The sequence below is a fragment of the Puma concolor genome, chromosome D1 (genome assembly GCF_028749965.1).
Source record: "Puma concolor isolate L17-30 chromosome D1, mPumCon1.1.hap2, whole genome shotgun sequence".
Lineage (NCBI taxonomy): Eukaryota > Metazoa > Chordata > Mammalia > Carnivora > Felidae > Puma > Puma concolor.
The window spans coordinates 56,584,394-56,598,957 of record NC_141676.1 but is presented as its reverse complement, the minus strand read 5'-3'; the positions used below and the strand labels follow the sequence as shown (position 1 = coordinate 56,598,957).

At 44.7% G+C, this 14,564-nt stretch overlaps 1 protein-coding gene across 4 annotated transcripts; it reads right to left on the bottom strand.

Annotated features, from left to right (window-relative positions):
* Positions 1–502: 502 nt before the first annotated feature.
* On the bottom strand, positions 503–14,490 carry LRRC51 (leucine rich repeat containing 51). Of its 4 annotated transcripts, none has more exons than XM_086678203.1 (6): positions 14,267–14,360; positions 7,677–7,739; positions 6,880–7,017; positions 2,067–2,272; positions 982–1,130; positions 503–714 (listed from the first exon to the last, which is right to left on the bottom strand). In XM_086678203.1, exons 3-6 carry the CDS (start codon positions 6,959–6,961, stop codon positions 573–575), a joined length of 579 nt encoding a protein of 192 aa, XP_086534329.1. In that variant the 5' UTR covers positions 6,962–7,017; positions 7,677–7,739; positions 14,267–14,360; the 3' UTR covers positions 503–572. The 4 variants fall into 4 exon arrangements, with proteins under 4 accessions (XP_086534329.1, XP_025784033.1, XP_086534331.1 ...); XM_025928248.2 differs by having other exon boundaries at positions 7,677–7,759; positions 14,267–14,314; XM_086678205.1 differs by lacking the exons at positions 7,677–7,739; positions 14,267–14,360 and adding an exon at positions 14,389–14,490.
* Between the last annotated feature and the right edge of the window lie 74 nt (positions 14,491–14,564).

The window sequence follows — 14,564 nt, the reverse complement described above, 5'->3', positions numbered from 1 at the left end:
CTGAGGCAGCTCTTGCTGTTGGGGCCCTGCCTCAAATTCAGTGGAATTATCAACAAGCCCAGGGTTGGGGGATAAAGGCAGAGACCAAGAATACTTGATATGGAGCCAGCAAGCCAATGTTTTCAAGCAGAAGATTCCCTTTATCAAATGAAATCTCAAGCAGAATCCCGACATGTAAGACAGAGCAGAAATACCCTGATCTGATCGAAGTGGGGGGTTCAAAGATCACAGCCTGTCGTCTTCTCTGAGGGATCTCCACAGAAACTTGGCACTCTGTGAAACAGCTCTAACCCCAGCATGTCTGAATTGAAGAGTAAAGAAAGGGCTCAGAGAGGTAAGTCTCCCAAGGACATACCAGTAAACCCAGGTCCCCCATGTCCCAGGTGTTGAAACAGGCCTTTTCCTTCACTGCCTCCCTCTTTCAGCCAAATAACACTGGAGCTACTGACAAGTGCCTGAGTTGGAGGACGTTTTTACATGACACAGGTGACTTCGCACCTGCTCAACTGCTCAATTCGTTTATTGTTAAACCAAACTGACCATCCTCTCAGGACTGCTGGGGCCTGAGAACCTCAGAGTGCATTCTGCTTGATCCGGAACTTCTTGGGCTTGATGTTCATGCGCTTCCACACTTCAGCTGTGGTGCGGTCTGCCTTGGTGACCCCGCTGAAGTCGAATGTGGTGATACGGGGCAGGGTGCACAGCACATATTGCCTGTGGGGAAGACTCAGGCTGGGGGCCAACCCTGCACCAGAACCTCCTTCCCCCTCCACCAGTTGCCACTATCTCCCCTAATTGCAAGGAATGGAGGAACTTAAGTATAATTTGGGGGATGACAGAGTTTCTCCTGATAGGCAAGAAATGCCTAAAGGTCTCTACTCCTTTCCCTGTCCCAGCATGGCAGAATAACGGTGTTGGACTTCTTATCTTCCCACCTCCTTTCCCCCTCAGGGGAGCCCAGCCCAGGGGCAGGGCGCTCACCTATACCCCTTCTCTTCCTCTATGGGGTTCCCATGGAGTGTCAGGCTCCGGAGTCGAGGGAGGACAGCCAGCTTGTTCACTTCTCCCAGGCGCTGGATGCTGTTGCCATGGAGGTAGAGGACACTGAGGTTGAAGAAAGTTGTCAGGACCTGTTGAGGGAAGGAAACCAAAAGCCAGAATGGACAGGGTCCTGGATCTGTGCTCAGGACTGGCTTGTGGGCAAAGAAGGAAGAGTTTGAGAAACAACTTGATTTCCAGTCTATGCCATTCCGCTGCAGCCACTGCAGACGACTCCAACCTACTTTTCATTTAGCTTTGAAGGGCTAACACACATTGACACAGAGCTATGATCTAAGGTGCAGGAGATATGATCCTGGTTCCTAGCATAGCCACTGACTTGCCAGGTGCCTGGGCTCTCCTGCCTCTCCTTGAGCCTTAGCTGGCCCTACACTGAAGGCCTTTTCATCTTTAGTGATTTAAGATTCTTTCACAACAGGGGACGGGGTACAGAACATCATGCTAGGTACAAAAGAGAAGCTTTCAAATAGTAGTTAAATTGGGATCTCTACACCTGGGGAATAGTTACCAAGTCATTCTCTAGCTGCTTTCCCTCTGATAGGGATCCTGGACAAGAAAGGGCCAGTTCTGTTTATTTCTTAAAATTTGAGTGTGAGTTCATGGAAGATCAGTGCTGCAGTCTAGCTATCTCTTCCACAAAAGAACTCAGCACAAGGCACAGGGGGTGCCAGATAACAAGAGCTGTGGTTTTAGTGCAGCCTGCTATGTTCCAGTTGTTTTTCATAATTCTCATTTAATCCTTACAAAACCTTTATGATGCTGGCATATGCTCTCCATTTTTTCAGACAGGGATTCTGACATTTTGAAAGGTTGGGTGTCTTGCTCAAAGTCACACAGTAAGATCTAGGATTTGAACCTACATCTCTCTGAGCCCACGGCCATGTACTTTGTACTGTACCACACTGCCTCATTACTTCTTTGCTAATATGTGGGAAGTAGAGAGGCTGGGAGCTAGAAAAGGTGGGATCAAGCCCATCCTGACTGGACTCTCAGGGCTGGGTACTCACAGGGTCAATTGAAGTCAGGTCGTTGAAGGATAGATCGATCCAGGCCAAGTTCTCTGGATGCTCCAGAAGCAGTGAAACCACATGGCTGAAATCTTTCAGGTCATTGAGGACATTGTTGTTCAGCCACAGGGACTGGGTCAGTGACTTCCCTGACTTTGAGTGCCTTAGTGGTCGTAGCCCTGTTCTTGGCTCCTCGCTTGTCAGATCTGTGGGGACAAAGTAAGACTTGGGTTATCATTTTTGCTTTTCTGTCTTAGCATTGGGAAGGGACAGAGCTGGGTGGATTTATAGCCTAAGCTATAGCTGGAGGGGCTAGCAGGACCATAGCCCATGCTTGAGTCTAGTATGACTCTACCAATAGTCAGTCCAGGACCCTGTCCCATAGGCCCCAGGAATCCAAATAAGCTTGGACTGAGGGTCAAAGACTTCCCATCCCAAACTCTTGGTTTGGGTCACATGGTCCCCTCATGTCTATCATATCATTGGGTCCTTTGTGTACCACCCCTGTTTGAGGGGTTGAGGGAGGCAAAATCACTCTTAATTTTATGGAAGTTAAGAACCCAGAGTTGTCAGACTTGAACTGAGATGATAGCACAAAATCTAGACTTATCCGCTGGTGGAGCCCATAGCATTCACTAAAGTACAACACATTCTGATGTCCTCTCTCTCGCATTAATATTGAGCAACTGTGTATGTGCCAGATACTGGATATATAGCAGTAAACAAAATGAGAGATGGTCTATGCCAAACTCTGTATGAGTAACAGGGCAGGGATGAAGCAGTTGTTTGTGCCTTGGAGGAGCTCATACCAGCAAGATGAAAACAGACTGGCAATGTAACAGCAACAGAACTATGAAGTGGGGCTCCTAACATAGTCTGGGAACTTAGGGAAGTTGAAACCTGCGATGGAACTCAGTGGATCAGGAGACATTAACCAAGTAAAGGGTGCAAAGGGTGAGAACAGCATGACAGGAGAAGAGGCATGAGGTGTGGAACAGTGTGTATATATGGGCATGTGCTGCACAAGGTGGGCAAGGGGGAAAAAGACAAGGAGCTTTGAATTGCAGGCTGAGTGTTTTGGACTTTATCCTGTGGGCAATGGGAAGCCAGTGGAGGGTTTAAGCAAATGAGGTGATTCAAATCTTTCAATGTAGAAGATCTTTTTTTTTTTAAGTTTATTTATTTTTGAGAGAGAGTGAACACATGCAAATGGGGAGGGGCAGAGAGAGAGAGAGAGAGAGGGAGAGAGAATCCAAAGGAGGCTTCACACTGTCAGTGGGAAGCCCAATGCAGGGCTTGAACCCAGGAACCATAGATAATGACCTGAGCCAAAGTTGGATGCTTTACCAACTGAGCCACCCAGGAGCCCCTCATTCTTTTTTTTTTTTTTTTTTAATTTATTTATTTTGAGAGAGCGATACTACATGAGATACTACTAAAGAGAGGGAGGGAGATAGTGAGAATCCCAAGCAGACTCTGCATTGTCAGTGCACAGTCGGATGTGGGGCTTGAACTCATGAACTGTGAGATAGGGATCCTAGATAAGAAATTTTATTTCTTAAAATTTGAGCCTGAGTTCATGAAAAATCAGTGCTGTAGTTTAGCTACCTCTTCCACAAAAGAACTCAGTACAAGGCACAGTTGGTGCCTGATAATAAGAGCTGTGATTTTACTGAGCCGAAGTCAAGAGTCGGACGCTTAACTGAGCCACCCAGGTGCCCTACAGAAAGATCATTCTGAAGCTTTAGTGTGGAGTATGGATTAAAGGGAGTGGATGGGACTGAGGACCGATGTGGCTCTTTCAGTCATCCAGACAAGAGATGAAGTGGAACAGAAAATCAGCATGACTTGATGATTGATTGGATGTTAAGAGTAGAAGAATAATCAAGGGTAGTGCCCAGTTTCTTGTTTGTGTGAATGATAAGGAATTAGAAAGATAGAAACTGGGGTTGGAAGGCTTGGCCTTGGTGTGTGTCTGAGGTTCCTGTAGCACAAAAAGGTGGAGAAGCCAAGTAAGCAGCTGAATATGAAAGTCTGATGCTCAGGAAAGAGATGAGAATCATTAGCATAGAAGGTGTACAAGTTAGAGAAATAGATGAGATTCCACACGAGTGAGGGTAGAGAGAAGGGACAAGGAGGAAGGGGAGTCTATTAAATAGTAATGAATAATCGGAGGGAGAACCTCGAGAAGATAATTTTACAGATGCTTGGGGAATCCATAGTTTATAAGTGTGAGTTTCAGGAGATAAGGTCTGAAAACTAATTTCGGCAACTCAGAAGCTCCTTGTGACCTTGGTGAGGACTATTTCAATGAAATGACGAGGGCCTGGGGACGAAGCTAGATTGGACTGAGTTCAAGGGTGAAGGGACGGTTCAGGAAATCTAAGCAGGTAGTGTAAACAACACCCTCAGAAAGTTTGGTTAAGGAGGAGAGAGAATAGGGAACACTAATTTTACAATCCATCTGTATAGGCCCCCACTCACGTTTTGACAAATGAGGTCAAAGAAAGGACAGGCCCTGCCCAAATTCATGGTGGCAGAGCCAGAACCAGATACCAGCTATGGCTGAGGTGACTACATTTTTCCTGTTCTCCCTAAGCCCTTCATTACTTGTCAAAACCTGCCTCAGGGGAAGTAAGTATTTAGGGTTTGCTGAGCCTGGCCAGCTGTTGTCACTCCCCTCAACTCGCACTGGACATGCTTCCTCCCTTCCCATCCCCTCCTCCCAGTGTTAACTTCCTCTCCTCCTCTGCTGCACATCCAGCAGCATCCACCAGATGGCTCTCTGCCTTAATGCTGGAGTGAGCAGGAAGTTGGGGGGAGGTGGCAGAAGGGCACTGGAGCAGAGTGCTCCAGCTCATGAATAAACTCCTTATCCTGTCCCCTCCCCACCACCATATCCCAAGAACCCCCAATGAAATGACACAGCTGAATAAAAGGGTTAAAATAAACCCATATGGATTAGCATCCAGTCTGATGAGGCAGCAGCTTGAGGAATGCCACCAAGCATGGGCTGATCTCTAGCTCAGAATTAGCCACTAGCAGGACTGTGCTGCCTAAAACTTGAGGCTCCTATTGGGGCTGCTGGTATCAAGGGTGGAATGGGGTATCCCGCTGCTACATACTTCTGTTCCCTTAGACTCCACCACGGTAGTGCACTGCTTGAGGATCTGTTGAAGCTGCCTTGTTCAGAGTAGGCCAAGGCAGGTCTGGAAAACAGACCACAAATATCAGTGCCCAAAGAACTGTGGAGTGTTCAGCCCCAGGAAGACTGGGGAAAATGTGATCCTGTCTTCATATCTCTGAAAGATTGCTGTGCAACTTTTCCACGTGTTTCTAGAGGGTGGGAGCTAGTTTGATGATAACTTCTTTGCCTCATTCCTCACCTCATAATGGGAGGGGTTGGTAAGTGGGTGTCATAGGGGACTCCCTTACCACTGTAGGTTCACGAGCGAGCAGAAGTTAGAGGACTTTGGGTTGGATGTGGTCTAAAGTCCCTGCCATTTCAGAGTCTATAATCCATCTATCGATTACTTCAAGCAAATAGTTTATCAAGTACTCCTAAACTCTTTCCACAAGTTCTGTGGAACCAGAGGGCCTTTGGGGCTTGGATGCACCTGTCTTTTTCTCCTCCTTACAACACACAGCAAGGAGCACAATGCCTGGCATGTGTGTATACACATGTGCTTACTAAATAGGTGCTCAGTAAATATTAGTGATTCAATGAAAGGGCATCTGTACAGATCATGGTTTGTGCTGTGTGGTTATTCTTGGTTGTAGTAGATTGTCCCCTTATTCTGAGGGTTCCATAGAGGACAAAGCTATTCCCCACTCAGCTATTCCCTTATTTGTCACCTCAGCTATCTTGTACATGACCATTACAGCTCAAACCCTTGTGAAACACAGACTATATCAATTAAGAGTGATGCAGTGCCCAATAAAGATCATGGTAGGTGAGTGTATGTCCATGACAGAACATGAGTTACCACTGTGGCTGGTGGGAGCCCAGTAGTGCCCTAAACACAAGCCAAGGCTAGTACCTCCTGGATAACTATTTGCCTTTTTTCTGAGCTTAAAATTAGTCACCAATTGCCTATGTGAGAAAACCAAAGCCAGATACTGGGGCTAGGATATGTGGGTGCCAGCATGTATTCTGTGAGGGCAGATGGCAAAGTCTAGGGACAGCAGAATTCCCTTGGGAAGAAGCATATTCTCCTGAGAATATGATTCTCTCTCTCTCTCTCTCTCTTTCTGTCCCTTCCTGAAGAGTATGAGCCACCTATTTACAAGGACATTGAATAATAAAATGGGAATGAGCATGGGCAGTGCTGAAACCTGAAATAAGTGTGGGTGATGATGGAATAAACTTGGATATGACTGGAATGAATATATTTGTCAATAAATATTTAAACTGGAAACATGCCCATTGTTAATAACGAGACCTTGCATGTTTTACCAGTGATCAGAATAGGCTTGTGTCCTTAGAGGAGAGAGGGTTCTGCTTGTGTTTTCATTAGTTTTTTCGTCTCTTCAGGTAAAAACAGGAGAATAAAACCATTGGCTGATAGACTGGTTTCCCAATTTTCTTCCACCTGACTTTACTGTTGTAGGCTGGCTTCTTTCAAAGAGGATCAATTATCCCTCCCACTCCTACCACCTCTTCCTACCACCTCCCTACCCCTACTCCTCCCCAAAACAACAAAATTGCAAGCATACAGGAATTTAGGCTTTTAAGTAGAAGACTGGTTTCTCCCTGGGGACTATACCCAGCCTGTTGCTATGGTGAGTGGAGTGCTGTACTCTGTGGGCTGACCTTGGATCACATGGATGCTTCGGAAGGAGTAGTCAAGAGGGGGCTCTTGCACTGAAGTGTTCATATAGTCCTCTTTGCTCATAGCTCAGGCCATCGTTTGTCAGGTGTAAGCACTGGCCCTGGGAGTCCGGGTTCAGCCTGGGAGGACAGAGAAGGACTGGTGTTGCAGGTATAGGGGCATAGGCCTTCTGGTATCCCCATAGCCTTCCACCCTTCCTTTCTATCCTCTACCACTCAAGGCTTGCCTGGCTGCATTTCTATTTTAAGATATTAAGCATGGTTCCTTGCATTTGTAGGGCACCTTCCTACTTCTCAGAGAACTTTTACATCCCTTAGAGCTCATTGATAATTGTAACACCCATTTCTCTTTCTACACAAAGAAACTGAGACCCCAGGATGAAAGCACTTGCCGAAAGTTAAGCCAATGAGTCAGTGTGGACTGCAATCATAGCCTCCTGCATCCTACTCTGAGCCCCGCTTTGTGCTACTCCATAGTAGTTACCATGGAGGCTGTCTTGGTACCTACACTCTGGTGACATCAACTGGGCTATTCTATTGCTTAACAAACTCCTGAGCACCTGCATTGGATCAGGTGTCTGACAGCCCTTTGCAATCTGACCAGCTGGGGACTTGTTACCTCTGCTCAGCTTGTCTGTCAGCGCCATTTCCTTTCCATAGGCCCTATGTCTGTCAGCCCCATTTCCTTTCAATAGACTCTATTTTCAGCCACATCCCGAATACAGTCATATGTATATAAACACATACACATAAAACCAGAGTCTACTTCAGTCACTCACCTGTCACTGATGCCTGAAACTCCACCATTAGGGATTCATTCCTTTGGGTTCAGGGATTGTTCCCTGTTAAAATGGAAATACCCCTTGAGAGGGGTGAACACAGTGTTATCAGTCATTTACAATGTGGTGTGAATTGTTTTATTAGATCCTTTCCAATTCCAATGAACTCAAACAGAGAAATTTTCAAGAGACTGGAGAGAGCCATGAGAATACTACTCACCTGGGAAGAAGAGAGCTGAACACACTTTACACCAAGGGGTTTTGAATGTGACACATACAAACAAAAGACAAATAGACCAACAAGTGCACGTCCCAGTCAGCCTCCCCTTCCTCATTGCTTCCACTGCCATCATCGCCTTTGCAGTTACTATACTTCATCTGCTTTCCAGAAGGATTTGAGGTAGTTTACAACAACAATACATGCATAAAACGGGATGATTTACGGAACAGAGCTGTTCAACTGAAATATAACGAACACTGCAAATGCAGGCCACATACATAATTTTTTTCAAGTATATAGTTTAAAATTTTCTAGTAACCATGAAAAGTCAAGAGAAACAGATGAAGCTTAATCTATTTAATCCAATATATCCAAAATATTCAACATATAATTGATATTAATAATTGAGACATTTTACACTTAACATAGCATGTCCTGGTGTGGACATGCTACCTGTCAAGTGCTCAACAGCCATGGATGACTAGTGGCAAATGGAAACATGGAAGAGAAAGGTTAGAAGGCAAATTAAAGAAGAAAGGAGAGAGATGTATCTAACAATTAGGAAACAGCCTATGTTATCTCTGAAATTCCTGGCAGCCAAAGTAAAAAGGGAAGCCTTAGGATATGGAGTTCTCATCATTTGATTCAAAGAAGCAAACAGGTTGTACGCAGAAAATGAAATCCGTGCATTCTCTTAAAATGAAATTTCCCTTAAAAACCATGGACTTGATAGCTTATAATTCAATTTAATACAGTTCAAGTAAATTCCTTTTTTTTGGTGATTTCACATGTGTAGAAGAATGGAAACTGAATGATGTCTTCCTCTCAAAAAGCAGCAGTCTCAACTGAGCTTCGTGGAAGTGCCACCTTGAGTCGCTTCACAGCTGAATTCTCTTGTTAAATTGGAACTGGTGGGTTGATTAGGGAGACCAGAATCTTTTAGGTATCAAATCAACAGACAGACAACAAAGAACACATGTTTTTCCAGACACAGGAACCTGGCTTGTGTTCTCACTGAGACAGAGAAGCCCATTCCACTTGAGCACCTACAACAGGTTCGATGCCTTTGAGAGATTGGATAATTTTCTCAAAGTCCTGGGTTGGGACCCCAAAGTTCTGCACTACTGGACGTGGATTTTAGCTTAGAATATTTAAGGGCAGAATTTTGTCATTAGTTTCCTTGACCATCGAGAACCTCACTGAGAATTTTGTGTTGCACCAGCTCCTGATGCATTTTTCTGGATGCGTTAGTATTAAACATGGGGCCCCAAGTAGTTAGGTAAATTGCCAGGTGGAGAGGGTTATTACTCTTCTCCATTTAAACAGTAGCCCAGGCTGTGAGCTGGCACTAAATTTTGTTCATCATCTGACACAGAACCTGGCTTACAACAGGCGCTCGAGAAATATTCGTGGGAGGAATGAATGAGAAACTGCCAAATACAAGGATTTCTGTTTTGGGAGTGTTGATGCTAAGCTGTTCTTTCTAACAATTGGCTCCCAGGTTCAGCTATTTCAGTCCACACCTCGTTCACAGTAAGAAACTTGATTCAATTCTGCAAACATTTGTGGAGTGGCTGCTGCCCTGTACCTGACCAGAAGGAATGAAGCCAAGATAGTAAATAACAGAACCCTGTCTGTCATGGGCACAGAAAAGCCTGCTAGGATTCCATCGATTGTGGCAAACCAGCCCACATCAAGTTCTAAGAAATAGCTGCCTATTTAGTGAATGTTAATTATGTTTCAGTTCCCAAGCCTAGTGTACCCTCTGATGAAGCCTGTCTTTCCAGAAAAAAATTGATCAATGTGTCCTATAGATTGATTCCCTTGATTGTTCCTATTCATGGTCTTCCTTGTATCTGTCCTTTTTGCCCTATAACTCTGTAGTTCTATCCACTTTCATGCTGGGCTCAGCCATATGACTTGCCTTGACCAATGGGATGTTGGTAAATATGAAACTAACAGAAGCTTAAAGAGAGGGCATGCCCTCTTGCTCTTTACCTGTGCCAAGAGAAAATGGCTAGCCTACTGGTGGGATGTGAGAAACGTGCAGGTGAGATACATGCAGAGCTAGTGTTCCCACCTGAGGCCATCCTAGACCAGCCAATAGCCAGCTTATACCAAGTCAAGTTCAGGATAGTCACACAACCCACAGGTGCCTGCAGACACATTAATGAGCTGAGCCAAGACCAGAAGAAACATAGCTGACTGAAAGACTTGGAAGCAATAATAAATGTGTATTGTTTTAAGCTATATGTTTCAAAGTATGGTTTTGGATAGTTTGCTATACAGCAATAGCTAACTGATACATACCTGTATTATACTTTGAACAAAATTTTATCGCAGCCTGTTTCCTCACCTGTAAAATGGAGACAAACCTATTTTGAGTGCTGTTCTATGTCCTGCAGCAGGTGCTTAATACATAGAAGCAGTTGTATTCTCTGTACATTTCTTTATAAACTACTTCCTATTCCTTCCTTGTAAGCTCAAGGGCAGGGACAGAAATCAGACTTCTTTCTCTCTTCCCACCATTACTCTGCACTGAGCCTAGCAAAGAATGGGTATTCACTAAAGGCTTGATGAACAAATGGATAATGGAAAAATGAAGGAAGAAATGAATTGCGTCTTCAGGTGTCACATGGTAAATCTGGCTGCTGGGTAGGTATACCCAAACTGACAAAAACCTGAGGCTGCCTTGCTCACTTCAGTGGCTGCGTTTTTGGAGTCTGTCTTTCCCAGCTGCTATTCTGCCTCATAACCAGTCAGATCACAGTGCCTTCCTCATTTATCCAGGTTAACTTGACAAATGACAGTTTTAGAGGAATACTTGTCTTGTTTTGGAATTTTTCTCTTCCAAAATAGAAATATCTTTTACTTTATCTTTAATTTTAAAAGTTAACATGATAGCTGAATAAAGTCAAACAACATAGAGAAGTACATCAAGTAGAAACTAAAAGTCTATGATTTGATGCATACTGATTTTATACTGAAATATGGTTGTCCTTGTAATGTTAGCTAACAATGTATTTTTTTCTCTTTAAATTATTGTAGACTCTATGGGTACCTGGGTGGCTCAGTCTGTTAAGCATCTGACTCTTGGTTGCAGCTCAAGTCATGATCTCATGGTTCATGAAATCGAGTCCTGCATTGGGCTCTGCACTGACAGCGTGGAGCCTACTTGGGATATTCTCTCTCTCTCTCTCTCTGTCTCTGTCTCTCCCCCACTCTCTCTCTTTCAAAATAAATAAACTTAAAAAAATGTTGTAGACTCTCACCCTTTTAATAACTGTAGAGTATTTCACAGAATTTGTGTGTATCCTACTTTATTTACTTAATTTAACTTTAACCAATCCTAGGTTGATGGATATTTGTTTTCAGTTTCTGGAAATTACAACAATTGGAGTTTGATTTGTTGATAGCCTATTCCTTCCCTCTCAGGTAAGTAGCAACACAATGGCATAAGAAGCTTTGGGAATAATCAGATGAGATCTGATAAGAGACTAAATGGCCTGGCCTAGAGAAGGTTTCTGGTCAGGGACTACAGGTGGAAGAAAAGTCAAAGAATGGCACGAAAAGTCTACCACATACTCTAGTGGGAGGTTATACTTCCAGGTGCCATAGGGAAGTCCAAGATTCAACCTAGCTCCTGCCTACCTCTCTACTGCCATCGCTGCTCCTCATCTCTAATTCTGCAGCCCAGCTAATACACCTACTTGAATTAAGTTCCTTGCACCTGCCACTGGGTTGCCACACATCTACCTTCCTCTGCTTGGAATACAGTTTCTCTCTCCTTTTGCCTTGCTACTTCTTTATGGCTCAGTTCAGGTATCACCTTTTGAGCCTATATATATGCTCCAATCTGGATGTGGAACTTCTCTTCTGGACTCATATACTTACTGCCATGGTAGCACTCCTAAGATTATCTGTTTACCATCTGTATGTCCATAAACTCCACCAGGGCAGGAACCATGTTTTTCTCATATGCCAAAGTGGTGGCAAGTAGTAGGTGCTTAATCAGTACGTAAAAATCATAACAACGATGGGTCGCCTGGGTGGCTTAGTCGGTTAAGCATCTGGCTCTTGATTTTGGCTCAGGACATGATCTCACAGTTCATGGGTTTGCGCCCCTCATAGGGCTCTGCACTGATAGCATGAAGCCTGCTTGGAATTCTTTCTCTCCCTCTCTCTCTCTGTCCCTCCCCTGTGCACAGATGTGCGCTCTCTCTAAATAATAAACACTTAAAAAAATTGCAGGGCACCTGGGTGGCTCAGTTGGTTAAGCATCTGGCTTCATCTCAGGTCATGATCTCATGGTCTGTTAGTTTGAGCTTCACATCGGGCTCTCTGCTGTCAGCACAGAGCCCATTTCAGATCCTCTGTTTCTTCCCTTCTCTGCCCCTCCTCCACTCATTCTCTCTCCTCTCAAAAACAAGCATTTAAAAAATTTTTTAAAATGCAACAGTAATAATACTATAACGGAGAGGGACATGAGCTTGTATAATTGAAGGATTTGACCCTGGTCTGAGCAGTCAGAGAAGACCTTCCAAAGAAGTGATTGAGAAAACTGAAGGATAAGTATAAATTATAGCAGGGAGAAAAGATGAACATTCCAGGCAGAAAAAACAGCATGTGCAAAAGCTCTATGGTGAAAGATTACCTGGAAATCAACGTTGAAGACCTCAAAGAAGGCTATATAACTAGAGAGGAGAAAGGGAAGGATATATATTAGACTGGGGGCTGGAGAGGTAGACAGGAGCCTGGCTGAGATGTTGCTTGATGCTAAGACCAATAGGAAGGCACAGGTATGTTTTTAAATGGGGTTGGGGGTAGTGAACAAAATCACATTTGTGGTTTGAAGGATTACTCTGGCTGCAGCATGCAAAATGGCTGGGAAGGAAGGCAGGAAGGATGTGATGGTAGCTAGGACCAGAGAGAAGTCCTATTTAAGCTATTTAAGCTGACAGAACTTTGAGATGGATGCGAAATAGAAGTTGTATTAAGGATAGCTCTTGGGTTTTTGGCTTCCATAATGTTGGACAGAGGTGAGAACATGGTAAGAAATCCAGGCTTGGAGTACATAGAGATGATCCATTGCAGATGTGTTGAGTTTGGATTGTCTGTGATATACACGAAGATGTTGGAAGAAGCAATTGGCTAGATAGACCTGGAGCTTAGAGATGAGTGCTGGGCTGGGGACACATACTTGTGTACATCTGTGTACAGGTGGTGAATGAGGTGGATTAGAATACCAAAGAGAATACGGAGGTGTGAAGTGGGCCTAGAACCAAGCCTGGAGGGACTGTAAGATAGTAAGTGGACCAGCCACCTAGAAGCCAGCCAGAAGCCAGCTATTCATGGCAGCATCAGATGTGGATGTTGCATTAGTCAGATAATTTCGTTTAGTTTTGTTAAATCTGTTTGATTCCCATTGTCTTCAGTTTTTCTAGTTCCTTTTCCCCATTTAAGCTCTCAAGGAAGATTTGGACTCATTCTGCCTGAAGTGTAAATACCCCAATGTAGGCCATAAAGGCTTCTTTTCTCTGAGGCAGTTCAATCTACTCCAGCTGGAAGTTGGAGAACTGGGGATCTATCTAGTCTTAGCTGTCACTGACTTGTGTGGCCTCAGGCAAGTTACTGCTCCTCTTTGGGTTTCAGTTTTCCAATCTGTAAAATGGGAATAAATATCCTTGACTCACAAAATTCAAGAGACTGGATGTGAAAGTGCTGGTAAGTTGCCAAAGGTAATCCATCATGAAGACTGTAAAAGGAATGAAACTCTAACAGTAGAGCTCCGAGAAACAGACCATAGTGGAGGTAAAGAGAGAAGAGATAATTTAGGGACAGGACCCCCCCCCCCCCGCCCCCCAATGACTCTGTGTGGGAAGATGCTGCTGACTCAGAAGGAGGCTGTATTCTAGGATTTTCCTGCTTGTAAGGAAAGAGACACTTCAAGCCTCATACAGCTCCAGTATTAGGGCCTGTAGTTTACTTATGTCCTGAAGAGGTCTCAGTTCATCAAAGGAAAAATCAACCCATTTTCTGAGGGCGTTTCAGATCTCCCAGTGTCAGGGATTTGAAGCATTCGTATTGGGGAGCGGGGACCTAGGTTTGTGATGGGGGATGTTCTTAAGCGCCCCCAAATCTGTAAATCTGTATGGGTATGTATCTCGGTGCCCTTTCCTCCCCTCCCCGCTCCGGTCTATTCCATATGGACGTTGTGTCTTGTTTGTTGTTAAAGGGGTAAAGGGTGTGTGCGGGGGTATCTCAGGTCCCCGAGAAAGGAAATTCCTTAATCTTTCTGTGTGTTCCTCTCCTCTCTATAGAGAGCGAATTGTTCCTTTGAGTGAATTTCCTGTTTTCCCGCCCGACTCACCCGCCGTTGCTTTCCCTCCAGCTCGGCGTCCCACTACCCCTTGCTTCCTCAGCCTAACTCCATAGTAACTACCTTCGCTACCGCGACTCGGCTAAGCGCCGAAAGTGCTGCCTGATGCCTACCGGGAGTTGTAGTTCGCCGGGGGGCGGGCCTCCGAAGCCGCGGGAGGTGCTGGGATTTGTGGTTTTCTTTGCTTTCAAGTCGCGGCCGGCTTCCGGAAGTAGTGACACCGCTTCTCTCTTCCCAGTGGTCTTCACACTTCCTTTTCCCGGGTCCTGAAGCGTGCCCTTGCGTGAAA

Bases quoted from the DNA above. Each gene is read 5' to 3' on its own strand.
- LRRC51 (XM_086678205.1), bottom strand. From the start codon at position 6,961: ATGAGCAAAGAGGACTATATGAACACTTCAGTGCAAGAGCCCCCTCTT. The intron at 2,273-6,879 runs GTCAGCCCACAG...TTGTCCCCACAG, and splicing joins AAGCATCCATGTGATCCAAG to ATCTGACAAGCGAGGAGCCA. The intron at 715-981 runs GTGAGCGCCCTG...TCTTCCCCACAG, and splicing joins GAGGAAGAGAAGGGGTATAG to GCAATATGTGCTGTGCACCC.